The 20631-nt window shown below is 37.7% G+C and overlaps 1 protein-coding gene across 1 annotated transcript in view; it reads right to left on the reverse strand.

Moving 5' to 3' along the window:
- The window catches only part of TINAG (tubulointerstitial nephritis antigen), a 32594-nt gene extending 16695 nt beyond the window's left edge, over window positions 1-15899 (reverse strand). Inside the window, exons 1-6 of the mRNA XM_026726556.2 lie at window positions 15548-15899; window positions 9257-9320; window positions 8238-8327; window positions 6050-6164; window positions 5524-5647; window positions 4574-4724 (exon numbers count right to left, since the gene is read on the reverse strand). Of these exons, the coding sequence (XP_026582341.2) occupies window positions 4574-4724; window positions 5524-5647; window positions 6050-6164; window positions 8238-8327; window positions 9257-9320; window positions 15548-15899 (896 nt within the window). The remainder of the gene's footprint in view (window positions 1-4573; window positions 4725-5523; window positions 5648-6049; window positions 6165-8237; window positions 8328-9256; window positions 9321-15547) is intronic.
- Window positions 15900-20631: the final 4732 nt, after the last annotated feature.

The raw sequence follows: 20631 nt of genomic DNA on the forward strand, positions 1-20631 counted from the left end.
AGACTATGGCAGAACAAAGAGTGGCTTTTTGAAATTCCTCTGCAGCCAAGGAGATAATTTGAGATAGCGTGCAAATCTTCCAGACAGTTGCTCCTCATGAGATGACTGCAAGGTGGAGGTTTCCATCAGATTTAGAGCCCTTGGAAATAAGGGGAAGTCACCTTCATTCAAAATACCCTTTCTAATCAATTTTTAGAAATTGCTTGATAACTGCCTTTCAGTTATCAGGAACCAAGTAGATTTAGTTTTTAATGAAAGAAATTTTAAATACAAGTTTAAGGGTTAAAAAAATCTTTTCTTTTGGAATAAGCAACAAGAGAGTAATTAGAACATTAGAAAGGTAAAAAAATGATTTAAGGGTCCAGATGGATTTTAAATTAGATTTTGATGTTAATTATAAGAACCCTTCCCATGGAAAACAAATACTGCTGTTTTGAATTATTGAAAAAACATGATCGGATGGGACTTTAAAGATTGGACATTAAGTGAACGAGGAGGGACTAAAATTTAAAATTAAAGGAGAAGAACACTTGAATTTGATTTACTAATACAGGCTGGAGCAAAATACTTCTTACTGAAAGATATTTGTGAACAATGAACCAAGAACTTAATTTTAAAAGTTTTTGCCTGTATAGACAGACTGCATTTAGAAGATGTTACGGAAGAGGAATTAGCTTTACCAGACAAAACTGAGTCTGATTTGAAAGTGGATTTAAACATAAGAGCTAACAAGAATGATATGGAAAAGTTGTTACACTTTAAATGCAAATGAAATTGCCTTATGTCTTAATAATGAAAAGGCTATAATAACAAATAACAAACCAAAAGTGACCTGGATAACTTTCCTACCTTGAATTTGCCAAATAGATTTGCTAAACTTTTGAAGAACTATGTGAGAAGGGACAGAGAAAAAAAATGAAAAGAAATCAAGTTTTATTATTTGAAGGGATTAAAGTTCAAGTTTGCTAAAAGTAAAAGGAAAGAATATATGGTTGGTTTATTTGACCATGGTTAACATAGATATAATGCCATCTTGCTGATCAGAACTGAATGACAAGGCTTTAAGGATTTGTTTATAGATAAGATATAAGACAGGGAAGGAAGAGATTTTTTGTTGTATTTTAAGAGAAGGTGATAAGTTTCTAAAATTGTTTATACTTATTGTGATGAAGGGGAAGTCATATATTTACCTGTTTCATTTTTTCTTTACTATTTTTTTTTTACTTTCTTTTCTACTTTTCCATCTTTTCTGCACATCTACCTTTTCTATTATTATTTTAGTTTATATTAGTTTGTAAATTTTAGTTGTTATATTTAATAAAATTAGCATAAAAATAAATATTGGCTGTACTTTTTGTGCCCGGGAGAGAATGAATTCTTAAGAACCTTGCTAAGCCAATTTATCAATTTAGTATCTCATTGGCATAAACTCTATTTTAATGTCCATTCACTGTGAATAGTTGCATAATTACATATTATTCTGTTTTTATTCACAGCTACAGTAGAGCATTTAGCCTACAAGGAACAAACAGGCAGAAGTTTTTGAATGGCAGCTATAATTTTCTTCATCTATAATCTGTCACATCATCCCTTCATGTTTAATTATAAGCACTGATGAGGTTTTGTCAGTGTTGCAGGACTACATTCTATTTAGATGAACTAAAATATGGGCTACAAGAAATCTTTTCTATCATATTTTTGTGTTACTGTTTGGATTTTTCTTTCTCATATTATTGTATGTACTTTCACATGGACAATATAAAGGGGGTACTTAACATTTATAAAGAGTAGTGAAATGAGTTGGGGCTTCTGGTTTGAAGGGCTTTGGTGACAGACAGAAATCCGTGATTGTGCGCGGTTTCTGTCTCGGCTTGCTGCTGGAGCGCCCCGAGCTGGCTGGTTTCAGGCTTAAGCCATCCCATAGAGGTGGTGAAGAGGGGGGAGACCACCAGCAGGGTGGAGGAGAGCCGCATCTCTCCTCCTCAGCTGGCCATTACTCCCTTTCCCAAAGGTGGTTACAGTGGTGGTCAGAAATGGCCACCACAAAGAAGAACTCGACCGGAAAAGAATGTGCAGGAGGAAGATAAGAAGTGAAAGTTTTGGCTGACCAGGTTAAATAGTAAAAGCAACAAGGTAAGGTACCCTGGAATTTAAACTTACAAAAAATAACATCGCTCCCAAAGAAGAGTCGGAAGCAGCGAAGGAAAGTGAAAAGGGAAAGGTTTGGCTTTTTTTCCTTTTCTCTCCTTCCCTATACTGACAACTAAGAGACTTAAATAAGAAATCAGAAAAATCTGCTTTGACATCAATAGGCAATTAAGCTGAAAATAAAACAAAATGCCAAAGGGATAATAAAGATTTCTGGACATTAATTTTTTTTCTTTTTCATAAGCAAGAAGGGAGAGAAAAATAATAAGGGCAGGATCTGGAAGAGGGAGGAGACTGCCTGGAATTAAAAAGAATCTACATTTAAACTTCAACAAGACTTCTAAAAGATACATTTTAACTGAAACTTTGCAACTAAATAGTAACCCCAGGAAGAGAAAAAAAGAGCAAAAAAGAAACAGCTTGTGTGTATTGGGATTATTTGGTGGTCTTTGGATTCTTGGTTATTATATTTGAATGACTAAAATCAATCAGGTGGTTGTTTAAAAATTTATACAATGGCACCACTTCTGGATGAATTGAAAATGGAACTTAAAAAGTACAAAGAAGATGCAAAAGAAGGGAAGGGTTCTTTTGGCTTCGTTTTTCAATTCTTAGAAATGGAGATTTGGAACTATGAGAAGCAACAAGAAAAGACTGCAAAACAAGAAGACTGGGACAAAGAAGAAGCCATCTTTAAAACAAGCAATTTTATGTGGGGAAGAAAAAGGAAAGCGGGGGGGAAGAGAATGGAGAATTTAAGACTTAAAAAAACAACCAAAGAAAAGAAAAATAATTCAAAAAATAAGTATAATACTGGAAAGCAACAGAAAAGGGGAATATAGAAGAGATAAATAGAGGTAGAGAGACAAGGGGGTAAAAGGGGGTGAGAGAAGAAGAGAGGGATAAAGGAAAGGAAAATAAGTTACAAAGGACTGGAGCAAGATATAGAGAAACAGGACCTATTTAGAGAATGGGTGAAAATCTAACTGAAAGGGGGATTCTGTAAAGGTACATAAGGTTGTATTGTTATACTAGAAACAGAAATAATTTTAGAAAATATGAAACAATGTATGATTAAAATGAGGGATAAAATAGTTAGTGTAATTTAGTGAAATATTTGTGAATAAAATAAGTGAAATAAAATAAATGAGAAAATTGAATTAGGAAGGAACGGGAACATTTTAATTAGTCAATGTTTTATAAAATATAAGTGAAGGGGGGGAATTAACTATGGAAAGCTTATAATTGTTCCCATAGAAGTATGATATTTAATTGAAAAGTAATATTAAAGATGTTAAGACTTTAATGAATATTAATATTAATGATAGAATTGAATTGGAATGGAATGTTGTTTTAATTATATACATTTATAATTTTTTCTTTTTTAAGTATACAGTATGTATTTTAAGAATGTACCAAGCAGAATCCGAATGGAAGTTATGTATTATATTGAATGTTACAACTTTAGGGAAAAGATATAAAGGCGTCATACTCCAATCAGTAACTACAGGAGAAATTTTGTTTAATGAGAAAAGATAATAGATAATTGAAACAGGACAGACAAAAAATATAAATACAATGATTTGAACTGAGACGAGATAATTAAAATAAAATGGAGAAAATTAAAAGAGGGGAGAAGCTATGCAGAAAATGTAAAATAGTAATAAGATATGGAATAGAATATAAAAATGAGCATGAACCTGAATTTGTGCGTGTACGAAGAAATGTAACCTGGGATTATGCTGCTTTCAAAAAAGATATTTTAAAAAGAGTAATGAAATGAGTTACAGTTGGAGAAAACCTAATATGTAAGTTTTTTTACAGGATGAATATATGCTTAGGTTAATCTATGCATTCCAAATACCTCAATTAACTAGTGGTAATTCCATATCTACATTTTGTTGACTACACATGACATATCAAACCAGAAAGCGTGGTTTACAAATCACAGAGGCTCACTGTGATTTGCAGGCAAACACTATATAGAAGCAGCTATGACTCTGCCAGTTTAAAAAAAAAACAACCTTCTGCATACCTATAGATAATATTGTACTCTATGACCTGCTAGGGAAGGGCCAGCTTAGCGTTCTTCCTGCCTACCAGACATTCCAAACTCCACTGTCTCTTTGAGAAGCAACCCCTCCTTCCTTGGGATTCCAGGCCACATTCCACCATCTGATGGTGAACAGGAATCAGTTGGAGTCTTAAAACTTGCACTCAGCCTGTCAACATAGGTTAATACATTTTGTTTCTGTGAACACCAGTCACACTGTCTATTTTCGGATGAAAATGAACCCCGACAAATAGCTGGTATCCATCCTGAAACTTCTCATCTCTCTAAAATGGATGGTATGTGTATCATAATATTGTTTTCTTTACTTGATTCTTTCTTACTTCTTGGAATAATAACAACAATCTTACTTACCCATGTTTTTTTATATAAGACCAAGCGTTACTTATCCTTCCTCCTTTGCAGCCATGCTGATTCTTGATGACACAAGATATCAGGTTCTGAGGCGAAAGGTTGTCCGTGAAACGGCCTTGGGAATGAATTGCTATTCTATCTGCAGCCACACCTATCCAATGGAAAAGGATCAGATGTCAATTATGAAGCTCTCTGCCTGAGAGGTAGTAATAAACCATTGAAATGGAAGACATAGAACCAGCTAGCATTCCTTAATTTTGGTAGATTACTGTGAAGATACAAGAGCGTTTGAAAGGACTCTCATAAAATTGGGGATATTCTTTTATCATTGTTTAGGATTGCACAGGCAAATAGAAACAGCTGATAGGTATTTTTTTACAGAATTGTAGAATAACAGAGTTGGAAGGGACCTTGGAGGTCTTCTAGTCCAGCTCCCTGCTCAAGCAGAAGACCTTTGGCCAATGGATAATCAAGAAGGAAAATCTATGTTGCCCCAATATGGTTGCCCTACAAGAAATGCCATATATTTACTATATCTAACAAAATTTCTATTGTTAAAACTGGGTTACATCAATATGGATGAGATAAGAAGTTAGTTCCATTCAATTTTTATAAGATCTTATCCATAGTCACAATATTCTTTATAAAGAACTTCTGTTTCTTGTATCTGATTGCATACTTTTATTGCATACTTTTATCGCACATAAAGAATCTACTGAGTTCGAGGCTAGCATTTTAGATTTTTTTTCTCTCTCTGAAAGGTTATAGGGGAGAAGTACTCTTGCTGTTCTTTTTCAAAAGAAACAATCTAAGGAGGAAGAAGAAACAGAAAATCAACTGGAATTGCAAGCTGTCTTTTCAGATGCACCTAGCAAGAAGTCAAGAGTAAGTTTAAGGCAGGTGCAGTTCAATCACAATTCCAACAATGCCGCTAAAAGAGCATGCATTACTTGCAGTGGAAAACGCCCAGGATGCCGCACAGTTTCTTTGGTCCAAAGGATCATGAATCCAGTCTGGCCATTCATAGGAAGCCACAAAGAATCCCGGGAAGTCTGCAACAGCTGCTGTGTTTTCCTAAAGAAGTCAAACATTGGGGTGCACAACGCTATAGGACTCAAGGCTGTCCCACTGAAGTATCCACAGAGAGGACCATCTCAGAAAGCCTTGTTCATCCTCTACCCCTTCAAGCTGCATATACAAACTGTCATTACAGACCAGGGGTGGGATTTGGGGGTTCTCCAAACTGCATAGAATCCTAGCTATGGGCTCTCCTGAACCCCTGCGAACCCCCAGCAGCCCACCCCTGGGTATACTTAATGTACACAAATACATAATAATGGTAAAAGTTTGCAATCTTGTGGGGCTACATTACTAACTATCTAGGGCTGTCTGCTGCCTGTGGGCCACAGTTGGGACACCCCTGATCCTTAAGCGATGTTTGTACTCTGAATGGAAAAGAGAGGAAAAGGGAGCTACCGTGACAGGTTGCAAGTCCAGGAGGGCAGCCGATGGGTGAAATGTGCCAAGGCGATAATTGAAACCTTCTTTCAAGGTCATTCCCCAGAACTGACTGTAGTTATCAGCTTTCCATCTGTCTCAGAAATAGAATGTATGTAGATATGTATGTATGTATGTATGTATGTATATTTCTATATAAAGGGGTGTTTAAAGCATAGCTGTTTTAAATTCTGCATATTTCAAAGGTGCTATCATTTATAAATCTTCTTCTAAATTTTATTTCCTGCAACCAGTTGATACTAATATCAATGAAGATAATTATTTTCCTCCCTACAATCAGTGTGCTTGGAATCAACACAATTATTTCAGGATTCTGGGACTTACGAAACATGATGGTTGGTAATATGAATCTGTTCTATGATTTTACATTTTTATTTTTCATGATAGTTTTTGGATTTGACATGGACCTAAACCAGAGGTCTCCAAACTTAGCAACTTTAAGACTTGTGGATTTCCATCCCAGAATTCCTCAGCCAGCATAGCCCAGAATTCCGGGCTATGCTGACTTAGGAATTCTGGGAGTGGAAGTCCACAAGTCTTAAAGTTGCTAAGTTTGGGTGGCCCTGACCTAAACAAACAAAAAATTTGTGGCCCAGGGGAAGGATGGGACTATCCAGGAATCCTTTAAAAAACAGTTTCAAAATTCGATTGATCCTAACAAATTCTAAATATTCCTTAATGATTCCACCCCTTCGCATGCTACTCAACTTGTGAATGTTCTTCAGATAATAAGGGCAAAAATGGGAAAACTGAGATGCAGTGCTGGATCTCCTTCTCCTCCATCCCCATCGTAGCAAGAGGTTGTGTTAAGGTGATCTGCTTAGCCAGTCAATTAAAATTCAAGCAACCTCATTCATTTGCACCGCAAGTTGAGCTTGGCTGATTTGAATTTTTATTAGAGATGTTTGGGGTATGGGTAGTCCTCAACTTACAACCATTAGTTCAGCAACCCAGGGCTTCCCCCATCCCTTATGGCACCCCATGTTCCACATAATGATTGCAATGGGGAGAGCTATACAGGTGCCTTGCTTAATGATAGCAACAACCTAATGTCCCTAATTCTGGCCTCAATTGTAATTGTAAGTGGAGAACTACCTTTATGTGTTTGGCTTAGAACACTCTGGAAAGAATGCCTGCTTGGTTAGCTCATGATTCAGTATACTGTGTTCAAAAAAAGGATGTAATTTAGTCACAAAGTTGGACGTGTTGTGTGAACCTAGCTGTTGTGAGGTTTTGTTGTTGTTGTTGTTGCCTTTTTGAAATTTAAAGCGACTCACTCAAAAGTGCGTATTTTGTACATCATCTCAAACAGGTCTGCCATGCGATAAAACTGCTCAAGATTGCAGCCACAATTAGCTAGGAAAACCCCTGTATGTATAAAAAAGGAACAAGCTTCGATCACCAGTTGTGGTTGTCACCTTGAGTTAGTGTAGTCCTCTGTGGACGCCCCTGATCTGATGGCACCTTATTTAAAAAGTTGGTGGCAGTATAATCTTTCATATCAATAAATAATAGAACTCATTTCTTCAGATGTATGGATGATTATTTTCAGTTAACAATTATAAATTCACAAGGACAGAGTATTATTAGAAAGTGAAGCCAAAAGAACTGCTAATTTTTTATACGAATAACATTTTTTTTTGGATGATGGTGCATAAACATATCAAAGGAGGCTGTTATCACAGCAGGAAACTAAATTTTACAATTGATGTCAATGCTTTTTTCCTCTCCTGTGAAATCAATTAGATCAGAAGGGTGGGGAAAAGCAAATTTTGGCAATATGCCTGTAGCACATTCTGTCATTACATTAGGAGGACCATATAGATTCCTATCTCATAAATATAAGTAACAAGAAATAAGAATTGTGGAAACAGAAAATCATTCCTTTTTGAAGTCATAAATTGCAAAAATCTAACATTTGCAAACCCAGAACTCCAGATGGTTCAGCTTTGTTGCTGTTTGGTGATGAACTGATTTTGTAGATTTATTTCTAACCTTAAAATATGTTAGAAAATGTGTATGTATGCACTGGGATTCATATGTAGCACAGGCATGCACAAGAATTAATATATCACGACAACAACCCACTTGATACTCTGTCTGTAAATAAAGGAGAATCAGAGTCACAACAAATCAAGATGCTTACCCATAGGTCCCACTGTTGATTTGCTCAATTAATTTGAGCTGAATGAGGCACGTTTCATCTGTGCATTTCCAATGACTGTTTACACACTTGCTGAAAGGAAGGGAATAGAGAGTAGTTTTTAATGAAAAAAACAAAATTATGAAGAACCAAACACTGCATAAGCAGATGATTCTGAAGTGATCTACTTGTGAAATTTTCATGCTCACATAGCATTAGCAATAGCACTCAGCCTTATATGCCACTTCACAGTGTTTAATATCCCTCTCTAACCATTTCACAGAGTCATCATATTGCTGCCAACAATCTGGCTTCTCATTTTACCCTCATTTTACCCAACTCAGAAGGATGGAAGGCTGAATCAACCTTGAACCTGTCAGGATCGATCTCCTGGAGGGAGCAGTGAGTTAGCTCGGCAGTATTGCTTTTTAATCACTGTGCCACCACGGCTCTTGTATGCCACAAACATAAGACCTAGACAGGAAATCTAGTGCAACTGTCCTAGTTGGGAGGAGGTATCAAACTGGGAATTAGTCTGGACTCATTACGTAAACACAAGGGGGCAAGATCTGACACCTCCAGAATGCCTTTGAGCTTTCCCAGGATGACTGCCAGTTTGGGAAGCTTCCCGTGAAGTAGGCAATAGAACAATAAAGTAGCTAGCTTAGTGTATGGGTCTGGTTGTTTGTGCCTGACAGCATCCTACTGATATTGGGTCTCCGTATTTCTTTTTTCAGTGTAAATACTTATCAGGGTAGGCAGTTCCACCTTCAAACTGAGTAAATGTATTCCTACAGTACCAGTTTATCCACATTTATCCACCAGCAGTACAGCAACATATTTGCAGATAATTTATGGGTTGTTTTGATGCAGACTGGCAATCCTTTAGAAAAAAATGTTTTCTCTTTCATTTATCTTTATGAGGGAAACACTCGTTCAAATTAACGTGAATTTAGGACGATAGGCGTTTCAATCACTTGTATCAATGAATATTTTTCATTCCTTTCTCTTAGGGACATTACCAACTGTTGCAGTTATCTTTAAATGTTGCTTCTTCTTCATAATGATGGCCATCTTTGAGGCAACCTGCCAACAGAATACATAGAAAAAGGAGGTAATAATTAGAAAATTGCTTGTGAGGCTGTTGTGTGCAATTGGCCTCAAAGATGATCCTCCCACGCTTGGTTATGTCAAATAGAAGGCTTAATTTTTTGCATCAGTGAACTGAATTAATAGTTCATCCTTGCAGAAAAAGGATAAATTAAAGGAAAAGAATATTTGAAAAAGGTGTTCGGAAGCATGCCCACTAGTGTAACTCTTGTAATGGAATTTAAGAGTCATTCTACTTCCATTAATGTTGCTTCTATTTCATTCCTGAAGTACAGGTTTTTTTTTTAAATAACTTCTACTTCCCTTCTTTAATTTTATGCTTTATGCTTCTTTTAAAAAGTCAGTTTGATGTAGTGGTTAGGGCACCAGGCTAGAGGCTGGGAGACCTTGAGTTCTAGTCCCACCATAAGCGCAAAGCCAGCTGGATGACCTGTCTGGCCATTCACTCCTTCCCAGCCCTAAGAAGCAGGCAGTGGCAAACCACTTCTGAAAAACCTTGTTAAGAAAATGGCAAAGACTTGTCCAGACAGTCTCCAAGAATCAGACACATTTGAATGGAAAAAAAAATAAAGCCTTGAAGATATTTGCAAACAGGGCCTAAAACTTATTTACTTCTTGTTTAATGGTGGATGCAACAATGTAATCTGTTCGTCGTGGCTCACAAAATATAATTATTAGCACAATCTGGACTCCAGTATTTAGCAGCTAGACATAAAGTAGGCAATTGGTTTTTTTTTTATCCTTTTCAGAGCCCAAAGATATAGAGAAATTGCCTAGATAGATGGGGATTATCACCTTCCTTTCCAGCCCAAGTGGTTCTATTTGATTAAAACTGTTCAAGGTGAGATTGAATTATGCTTGAAAGAAGAAAAAGTTGGTTCTCCCCGCCTCCCTCCTGCTTAACCATGAAACCCAGCTGGGTGACCTTGGGCCACTTACTCACTCTATCCCAGCCCAATCCACCTCACAAGGTTGTTGATGTGTAGGAGGGGGAAGATGTGTTGGATATATTTGCCTCCTTCAGTTACTTGTAAAAAAATAATGAAGGCAGGATACAAGTAAATAAAATCTTATAGTTCTCCCCATTTAGAGGGAGCCAAGTCATGAAACTTCCGGGTTTAGCATTTTGCAAACAGCCCATTTTGTCTGTCCCCTAAAAAAAAAAAAAATCTGGTCCGCCTCCTAAGATTTCATATTAGTCCCTTCGTCTCTGCCCAGTATCCTGCTGCCAAGCCACCCTATCTCTCCAACATAATTCTCAGCACAAAATAACAATATCAAAATAATGATACATGGGGGTGGCATATCTGTAATGATGTTATAAATGCATTAACTGAACCCCCCGTTGCCAACATGCTCACGTGCCTCCCCCAGTAGTCTCCCATGCATCTCTCCTGCCACTCTGATCATGATTCCTTCAATTCATGATGGTGCTTTCTGGTTTCTTTCTATATTTAACTTAATTGGCTCAAATTTTCATTCCTCCAGCCCCGTCATTGCTCTGTAGTTGAAAGTTTCATGTTGTCTTTCAGCATCCTCTTCCTTTGTATAGTACTGTGGTTATTTCTCCATTATCAACTTACACCATTTTTGAATTATTCAACCATATCTCGCAAAATCACGAGGACGAGTGTCCCATTATCTGAGGGACTGCCACAAAGAAGAGTGGGTCAACCTATTCTCCAAAGCACCTGAAGGCAGAACAAGTTACTCCAGAGGAAGCCGCTTAGTTCCTAGAGGTTCATATAGTCTCATATGTAGAATTCAGTTGGCGGAATATGTGGAAAACTAATTGGAGTTGAAAGGAAGTTGATACTTTCCTAAGTATTTGGGAATCAGTCTGGTTTCTTTCAGATTAAAAAAAACGAAGTTGATGTGAATAGAAAAGCACGAAGTTAACATTTCTGAACACTACTTGGATTAGACACATTATTAGAGGAAGGTTCACTGCAGTTTACAAATCTTCTTTATTCTGAGCCTTCTTTGCATTTTGAATGGCAAGATTACAGGCAGCCATCGTGAATTATATCACTTGATGATCATAGGATGCAGCTGATGATTTACACGAACTGTTAACAATTAATAGTGGAACAACTTGCCTTCAGAAGTTGTGGGGACAACCATTTTTCTGAAATGTTATATGGTTTCTTGCTTGAGCAGAGGTTTGGACTAGAAGGCCTTCAAGGTCACTTCCAACTCTGTGATCCTGCTAAGAAGCCATGGATGGGAACTAATCAAGAAAAGAACCAACCTAGAAATGAGGAGAAATTTTCTGACAGTTAGATGAGTTTTACTGTATATTACTTCACTTATGGCTGGGTGATACTTAGGAAAATGCTAGAAGTCACTAAGTGGGAAAATGACATTTTCTCTCTTAGTTCCATCAGATCCTGCCTCAACTTCTGTTCTTCATACAAAACCATTGGCTGAATTTCCTGGTTTAGGAAAAACAACTTGTTCCCCTTCTTTGGGTTACACTTTGGACAATCTGTTCCCTGTTGGCTCTGCTGGGTAGTGTTAACAACAGGGGTGGGTTGCTGGGAGTGTGCAGAGGTTTGGGAGAGCCCCTAGCTAAGATTCTGCACAGTTTGGAGAACCCCCAAATCCCACTCCTGGCTGGCCTCGCCCACCCCGCCCTGTCCCTCCCAGGAGTCCACAAGTGGCCTGTTTTGGATGCAGGCAAGTGCAGGGCGCTTGCAGAAGAGGCTCGGGGAGGGTGAAAAATGGGCCTCCCAGCAGTTTTGGGAAGTTTTGGGCTAGAAATACATCCATTTCCGGCTTCCAAAGAGCCTCTGGAGCCCAGAGAGGCCATTTTCATCCTCCGGAGGCTCGAGGAAAGCCTCTGGAGCCCGGGAGGGGGGGAAACACCCCCCTGCCATGGTGCAGGAAGCCGACTAGGCCACGCCTACCATGGCTACACCTACCCAGCAACTGGGCAGAGAACCTGTTGCTAAAAATTTTGAAGCCTACCCCTGGTTAACAATATTTGAAGTGCCAAACATGAAGGGCAACTCATTACTTATGCCTGTTCTAGACTTAAAGCATAGTGTGCTGTAAGTTCATCAGAAACTAAACTTAAATTGATGCTCTCGTTTACTGCTTTCCTTTATATTGCCTACGTGCTGCTTTCATTTCTCCTATCTAACATTTTAAATTGTAAGCACTCAGGGGCTCAAGCAGGTCTTGGGAAAACAGCTTGAAAACTGATAAGTGTTAAATAAATGTGTGAAGGAACCCAGTCTCTAATAGAATTGTTTTAGCTGGACCAGAATCTTTAGTAATAATATAATTCCTATCATTTGCTGGCCACTGTGGAAACATTTGCAGATATTGCAAAATCAAAACCATAATAAATTCCTGCCCTCTGCTAAAGACGCGTTCTTGTTTCTTGCTTTAATAATTTTATATTGTTCCTTTTTTAGCAGATTTGTTTTTTTTTTTTAAAAAGAGTCATTATTTTGTGCCTGTGCCTTGCTACGGGTCTTCGGGAATCGTGACATTCTTTAAGAAAGTAAGTTCCACTGAACTTACTAAACTTACCAAAGATCTGGACAGGAATCTTCTGATAGGCTTGATGTCACACCAGGGAGCTTCAGCCCCAATTAATAGTAATTAAATGCTCTCCGACCTGGGCTTCTCTTGGCAAGGAGAGCTGCATAGCAGATTGCCAGCCTGAAGAAAATTGCGCTGATGAGGTTGGGCTATCATGCTTTGGGAAAGTGCAATTTGTACTCAGTAGGGATTACAGAGCTTGTATGTGGATGTATGTGGAGAGAAAGTACCTTTTTTTTTGCTTTTGCTTTTGCTTTTCATGAGATTCTGGTTGTAGCCAAATTAAAAAAAAATCCCTCATTTATCATGAGCAACGTCTGATATGTAGAGCTTTTAAAATACTGACCAAATTTTTATGTTTAACATGCAGGGAGAAAGGAACTCATTCAATTCTCATGGTGATTTTTCCAATCTGATGGTCTTCAAATGGAATTATAGCAATAGCACTTAGACATACGTGCCGCTTCATAGTGCTTCACCCCCCCCTCTAAGCAGTTTACAGAGTCAATCCGTTGCCCACAACAATCTGGGTCCTCATTTTATTGACCTTGGAAGGATAGAAGGTGGAATCAACTGTGAGGAAATTGTGGTATTTCATATCCGTAGCTGAAAACTAATATACTTTGCTTAAAATGCTAATATAGTACAGTGGTCCTTATTCCAACATTTCGTACAGTTTATTTAGAAGTAAATCCTGCTATGTCCCATTCATTTGAATTGGTTTCGGATTGCAGGCTCACATGGAAACCTGCCTCCCTTCCTTTGGTAGAAAGCCACGATCAGTCTTCTTCTAGTAGGAGGTTCTAGAATTGCAACTTGGCTTGCTTGGAAGCCATAGACAATATTTGAATGAGAACCTATAGCTCCACGTCAAAAGCCAGTTTGATGCAGTAGTTAAGGCAACAGGTTAGAAACCGGGAAGTTGAGAGTTCTAGTTCTGTCTGAGACACACAGCCTATCCAGATAGTTGCCAGGAATAAACACTGGCTCAAAGGCACAAAAAGAAAAGAAAAAGGTTCCATGACAGAAGATATTTTCATGCAAAAGATTTCAAATTCTTCTAGTAAATCGAGACCGGGGAAAAAAGGCTTTATTAAAACTCTTCTAAAATAAAATAAAAACAAATTTTAAAATCAGACCAATGGCCTGACACAGTTTAAATATGTCAGAATTGACAGATTGCAACCTTTTAATCTTCAGATGCCACATGTAATATGTGGTCAGATGATATCACTGTTACTAATCCTCATTTATCTTGTCATCTATTTAGATTTCAAAACAGCTGACATAATGCCAAAAGAATCCTCTTGAAACCAACAGGAAATATTTAGCAATATTTAGTTTTTAAGTTAAAAACAAGATAGTGGAAAAGGCCAGTTTAACCTTTAAATAGGACATAAATAGGAGCAACGTCATTCCATCTGTTGATCTCCATTTTGGGAACAGTTGTCTGGCTGCATATAGCCTTCAGTCACTTGTGGCGCTGAGAAGATAGAACTGCCATCTCAGAGGGATAGCTCTTTTTAAGCTCTTGTTAGGCACATTTTAAGTTTTGATAAAAGTGAGAAAGACCCACCTTCCAAAATGAGCTGAACTTATTAAAAGAACTGAAATAAAAGCTTAAAGAATATGGTAATGGCAGATGAAACAGCAATGCACAGTGATACTGAATTTTAAACACTCTATTAACTTGTACTAATAATTCAGTTTATCATCTTCCATTTTCCCAATACTGCTTTTATAAAAAGAGGAGCGACTGATGCATTTTCTAATAAGACAAATGCGGGAAACTACAGTATAACCAGGGGTGGGGTTCTACAGGTTGGCATCTATACTCTAGAACCGGTTAACATTCTAAGCAGTTCAGAGAACCGGCTGTTAGAAGAAATTACTGGCCTAATCCTGTAAGGAAGGCAGGAAGGAAACATTCTGGTGTTGCTTACAGAAACTGCCTCTCTGTTAACCCTTATTACATTGTGGCCAGGACTAGACTTTCTGTCTCTGGAACGCCTCTGGAGTTGTTTTCCGCTCCTTTGCTGGTACTTTGCTTGTGTGGAGTGACCATTCAAAGTTACCTGAAAAAAGTGACTTATGACCATTTTTCACACTTACAACTGTTGCAGCATCCCCTCAGTCATGAGAAGCCAGGTCAGGAGATGCGTGCCTTGATGTGAGTGATATTGAGTTGGCCACACTCAGCCAATAACATGACCACCAAGCCATGTCCACCCTGTCACATGACCACCAAACCACGCCTACCACCTAAGCCACGCCCACAGAACCAGTTGTTAAAAAATTTGAATCCCACCCGAGTATAACTTCCTCTCCCCCTTCCTTCCTTCTGCACATTTACCATTATCTTTTGCAAGCTCTTAAGAGTATTCATCACAGAATAACAGAGTGGAAGGGACCTTGGAAGTCTTCTAATCCCAGCCTTGCTCAAGTAGGAGACCTTATACCATTTCAGACAAATGGCTGTCCAGTCTCTTCTTGAAAATCTCCAGTGATGGAGCACTCATAACTTCTGAAGACAAGCTGTTCCAAGGCTCATCTCCAAGACTCTGAAACTTTTTACAGCATTCAGTCAGTCACATTCCAGAAGGACATCAACTTTTGTCTGGTAAAACTAGAAGTTTGAACATAACACTTACCCCATTGCTGTACCTGAGGTCTTATATGCTCTGGAGTATGCTTGTGGCAGACTAGCCAGAAGTCTGGGCAGCAGTCGATGGAATCGGGAGGCTCTGAAGCACAAAATTCATCACAGTAGCATGTGGCATTTCTGGCATTGTATTGAAAGATGCAGTTGTCATCTCTGCCTGGGCAACAGCCTCTCAGCCAGCAGTAGATTCTTCTGGGTGGAATTCTTCTGACTCTCTTCCTTCCGGAACAATCTGGAGGACAGTCCTTGTGTAGGGTATTATTTCTGGGGGCAAATAGTTCTTCTGTGCAAATCATGATTGCAAAGCAACATAAAGCTAAACTCCAGGCCCTGGCCCACATTGTGGAGTATAACAGCAAATTGCTGTCAGGATGGCTGCATCAGATGTTGTGAAACTCAGAGAGGGACTGTCTGAAGTGTTTATCTATGTCTACATTGATGTCAAAACTCCTAAAAAAAAAAGCCACACAGATTCAGCCAGCCATCTGCCACAGGAACATTCCTGGGGAAAACATTTGTTCTTTAACCATTAGTCAGAGATGCTATAAAATGTATTATTTGCAAGGTTAAAAAAAAGGAGGGGATGACAAATGCAAGCTGTCTCTGAAAATGACGGAATCTTTTTAAGATCATTTGGAACAAAACAATTGAGCAAATCCTTACTATCAGTGTTTCTTGAGCTTTATCTCTACATATGACATCATAGCTTATAGTATAGGAAATTATGAAAATTAAGTCAAGGCTTGGAGGTACAGTACTTCACTTACAAAGTCAGTTTGAAAGGTTGTGCTTACAAGGAGAGGAGAGAGTGTTAGGGATTTCCTTGCCAAAGTCCAGTAGCAGAGGTGAAAAACATCCTATTCAACTTCTGGTAAGTAGTTGTTATCTTACTTGTAGCATCATGGCAGCCATTTTGTGGTATATATTCATATTGGTAACTGATATCTTTCTTCCCCACTTTATTTTTCTTTTCTGTATTTTTTCTATTGTTTTATATACAATTTTTGTTCTTTTAATAAATAAAGGAGAAAAATACCCACACTGTTATTTAAATGATTATTTGAAGGGTCATTTGCCCTTGTATGGGCTTTTGTGGGTCTTGTGATCATTGATGGAAATTCAATTATGTTCCCACCAGTGAGAGGCATCTGGTTGGCAATAATGAAAACAAAGCCAAAACCTTTAAAAAATATAAGAAAAAACAAACATCCCTTGGAAAACGTGTACAATATTGTACTTCCTTTGATTTTCTGTAAAGGTGGTGTTCTGTAAAGGTGGTGTTTTTCTGTGTTTTGCACAAGCGTATTCAAAGGTCGGGAGGAAGGAACCTGAACAGGGACCCCTACACTTCTGCTGAAGAAATTAACCCTGGGTGAAAATGCAAACTAACCAAAGTGGCCTGGCGCATCAGGTGGGAAAGTTGTACCACAAAGACGCAGAACTAGATACATCTGCTTCATTATGTAGTCCTCTCAGCACAATCAGCTGTTATTTGGGTTGACTTAGGTCTTTCTCCAACCAGCAAATGGCGGAAAACCTGGCAGATATTAGAAGAAAGTTCAGTTTGAAAGAATCTGATTTTCTCACAGTCCAAATAGATTGCCTTAGGAGTTTTAATGAAAGAAGTGTTCCCAGTCGTGGGAACAGTAGTGGGATTCAAATTTTTTTTACTACTGGTTCTGTGGGCATGGCTTGGTGGGTGTAGCAGGGGAAAGATACTGTAAAATCTCCAGTCAGAGGGGGTATTTGCTGGTTCTCTGAACCACTCCAAATTTCCACTACTGGTTCTTTATAACTGGTCAGAACCTGCTAAATACCACCTCTGTATGGGAAGTAGGCTTTGTTGACATAACAGATCTCACTAGTCTGGGGAACCCTGTACCTACCTCACTAGCTGCATTTCAAAGAGCTATTGCTGAAGATAATTAATTGAGGCATGGACTGGGGATCATATGAAATCAACCTCATATTTAACACAGCAGGAAAGAAAGGATTGCTGAGCTAGTATGGATTGCACTTAAGTGCAAATGTAGACAGACCTTATAAGTGTCAATTGTAAAAGAAAATCAACTTCTTTTAGATCACGTTTCATTTTACAGATCATATCCCTCTCCTTCCTCCTGCATGCACTTGGCTTTTTACCCTTTTTCCCTTAAAAATGAAACATCTTCATACGTGCTAATTTTAACTCTGAGCAGAGATGGTATTCAGCAGGTTCTGACCAGTTCTGGAGAACTGATAGCGGAAATTTTGAATAGTTAGGAAAACCGGCAAATATCACTGCTGACTGGAGATTTTACAGTATCCTTCCCCTGCCACGCCCACCAAGCCATGCCCAAAGAATTGGTAGTAAACTCTTTTGAATCTCACCACTGATTCTGAGGTGCATAGTTTCTCCTCTTTAATCATTCTGATTCTCCTTTTCTTCCCCATTTCCAGGCTTACATAAAATCTGTATTTTACAGTAAGAAAAGTATTAATTATGATTGTAAGCACAAGATATATGCACCCAGTCAACACACATTGAAATGAAAGATGGAATTATTGTAAATAATTAAAATAAAAAACTTTTTCAAAAAGAAAATATGTATTTTACACTTTTATCAGAAAAGTATAGATGAGGAGACATAGAAGAAAGAGAAAATGCTTGCTGTAGATCACTTTCTTTATTTTATTTATTGCGACGGCATACTCCCAGCCTCATTCAAAAATAACAAGAGCAAAGAATTCATTTGGGTGCTTAAGGATTCGAAGAGGAGCTCTTCATATTGATGCATGAGTAAACACTGCCCCTGAGTATTTAAACAAGAAAAAATTTCAAGACCACATTTTAAAATTAATGGCCTAGATCCAAGAATGATTATGTTTAATAATAAAGCAAAACATTGCATCTTCTCCCACAATTGTGTCACCACTTGATTCTTCCTGAAGTATTTAGGAGAATGCCTGAATGAGACTTTGGAAAAGGTCCTAAATTACTAAGCTTATGAAACACAGGAATGAGTTTTTGGATTCTACCAGGAAAAACAGTCCTTGCAAGAAAGAAGAAAATGGTGGACATTTCTGAATACTCTTAGAAAACACTGGGCACACAACCTGAGACTGACTTACAGCAATGATAACTTCTGGATACCAAAGTTCAAATAGGAGAATTGCTGGCCCATCTTTCTAGCCAGTAATCAATAGACATAACATTTTGTACAATATATAGTTTCATTTTATTTCTTTTGAAAGCATTACGTGATTTTTCCAAACAAGTGATTTTTCTCCACTACAGACATTAAATGCTCAGTCAACAGTTTGGGATACGGAATAAATATTTTCCTCAGTCAATCCACATCTCTTTGGGGCTGCCATATTTTTGAGCCTGCTTGCCATGTGCTAAAATAGTTTATTTTTAGTATACCCAGAGAAGCAATGTTAAGTTGAAACACTTCTGCTTACTTCAGCATGGGTTGTGTGCCAGTGTTGTGCCAGACTGATAAGTCTCTGCATATCATACATTATGTTTAAAAAAGAAAAATAGATACACATTCATGTCAACCCCAAAGAAGGAATATCTTATGTACAAAAAGCAAATCTCCGACTACAACAATTTAAATATTTGCAGTTCAAATATTATGTACAAACAGTTTTTGTAAATACTTTATATAACATTTTCATGATCAGAAAAAAAAATTATGGCACTAAACTAACATTTGAACGTAGATCTAACTACCTAATACATTTGAAAGTAGTTTGAACTCAGAAATGATATGATTTCTGAACAGAACAGATGCTTGTTCCGGTGACATTATTCTTTCCCACCTCATTTATTCAGAGGAAAACCCCACAGTATTCAAGATGGCTGAGTTTGTGATCCGTGCCATTCATCTGAAATGTCCATTTCAAAAGGCACAGCAACCAAATTCATTACACAGAAACATACCAAATTTCAGATGATCATTTGAATGGCGTGTTGGTAAAATATTACAATCTACAGGTAATCCTCGACTTACAACAGTTCATTTAGTGACCATTCAAGTTACAACAGCACTGACAAAAGTGACTTATGACCATTTTTCAAATTTATAACTGTTGCAGCTTCCCTGTGGTCACATGGTTTACATTTGGATGCTTGACAACTGACTCACATTTATGACGGTTGCAGTGTCCCAGAGTGACGATCTTTTGATAAGCAAAGTCAATGGGGAAACTAGATTCACTTAACAGCCATGTTACTAATTTAAGAACTGCAGTTATTCACTTAACAAATGTGGCAAGAAAAGTTGTAAAATGGGGCAAAACTCACTTAACAAATTTCTCATTTAGCAAAATAAATTTTGGGCTCAATTGTGATCATAAATTGAGGATTATCTGTATAAGCAACTTTATAGCTTCATCCTAACCCATTTTACAATGTATGTAGATAATGTTGCTACCAGTTCAGAGCACAGTCCAAAATAGTACTTCAGGTTGCCTTAAAATCTGGTTTGGATTTATTCTTACAAAAAGGAACATTTCCTATGTTATTCTCCCGTCAGCTCTCTAAAATTTAAGGGAGAGAATCATCTCCGTATCCTTCCAGAGCTTGAGTCAGGATGACCAAAAGAATTTTTCCCTCATAAAAAAAGATCCCAGGAACATACCTAGATATAAGCTAGTCAGAGTCACTTTCATGGTTGGCAAATAAATTTCATAAATAAATAAAAATAACTCCCTTTGGCCACTTTTATCTGTCTTCTATCCAGATTAGTTTTATTGTTGGTTTTATTTTTAATGTCCAATCCCAATGATTTTTTTTCTTTGGGTTTTATCTTTTATCCTTCATTATTTTGCTACTCTGGCAAATGATTCTTTTGCTTGGTTTCTACTGTGGAAGAGCTACATATTTTCTCTAAAATAAGCTAGCATAGACTAACTAATGTGTAGAACAGCCATGCATTCTTAGCTGGATTATCCTACTCATTCAGATTTTTTATTTGTAATATAATCAGGCTGTTTCACCCATAGATTTTATCTTCCCTTTTTTAATTCAGAGGTTTTTTTTTTAAAATCAGTTACAGTTGGTTTGCCAGGCCTATTGGAAAAACG

This window comes from Pseudonaja textilis, chromosome 1 (genome assembly GCF_049901715.1).
Source record: "Pseudonaja textilis isolate UNSWEBS1 chromosome 1, rPseTex1.2, whole genome shotgun sequence".
In the NCBI taxonomy this organism is placed as follows: domain Eukaryota; kingdom Metazoa; phylum Chordata; class Lepidosauria; order Squamata; family Elapidae; genus Pseudonaja; species Pseudonaja textilis.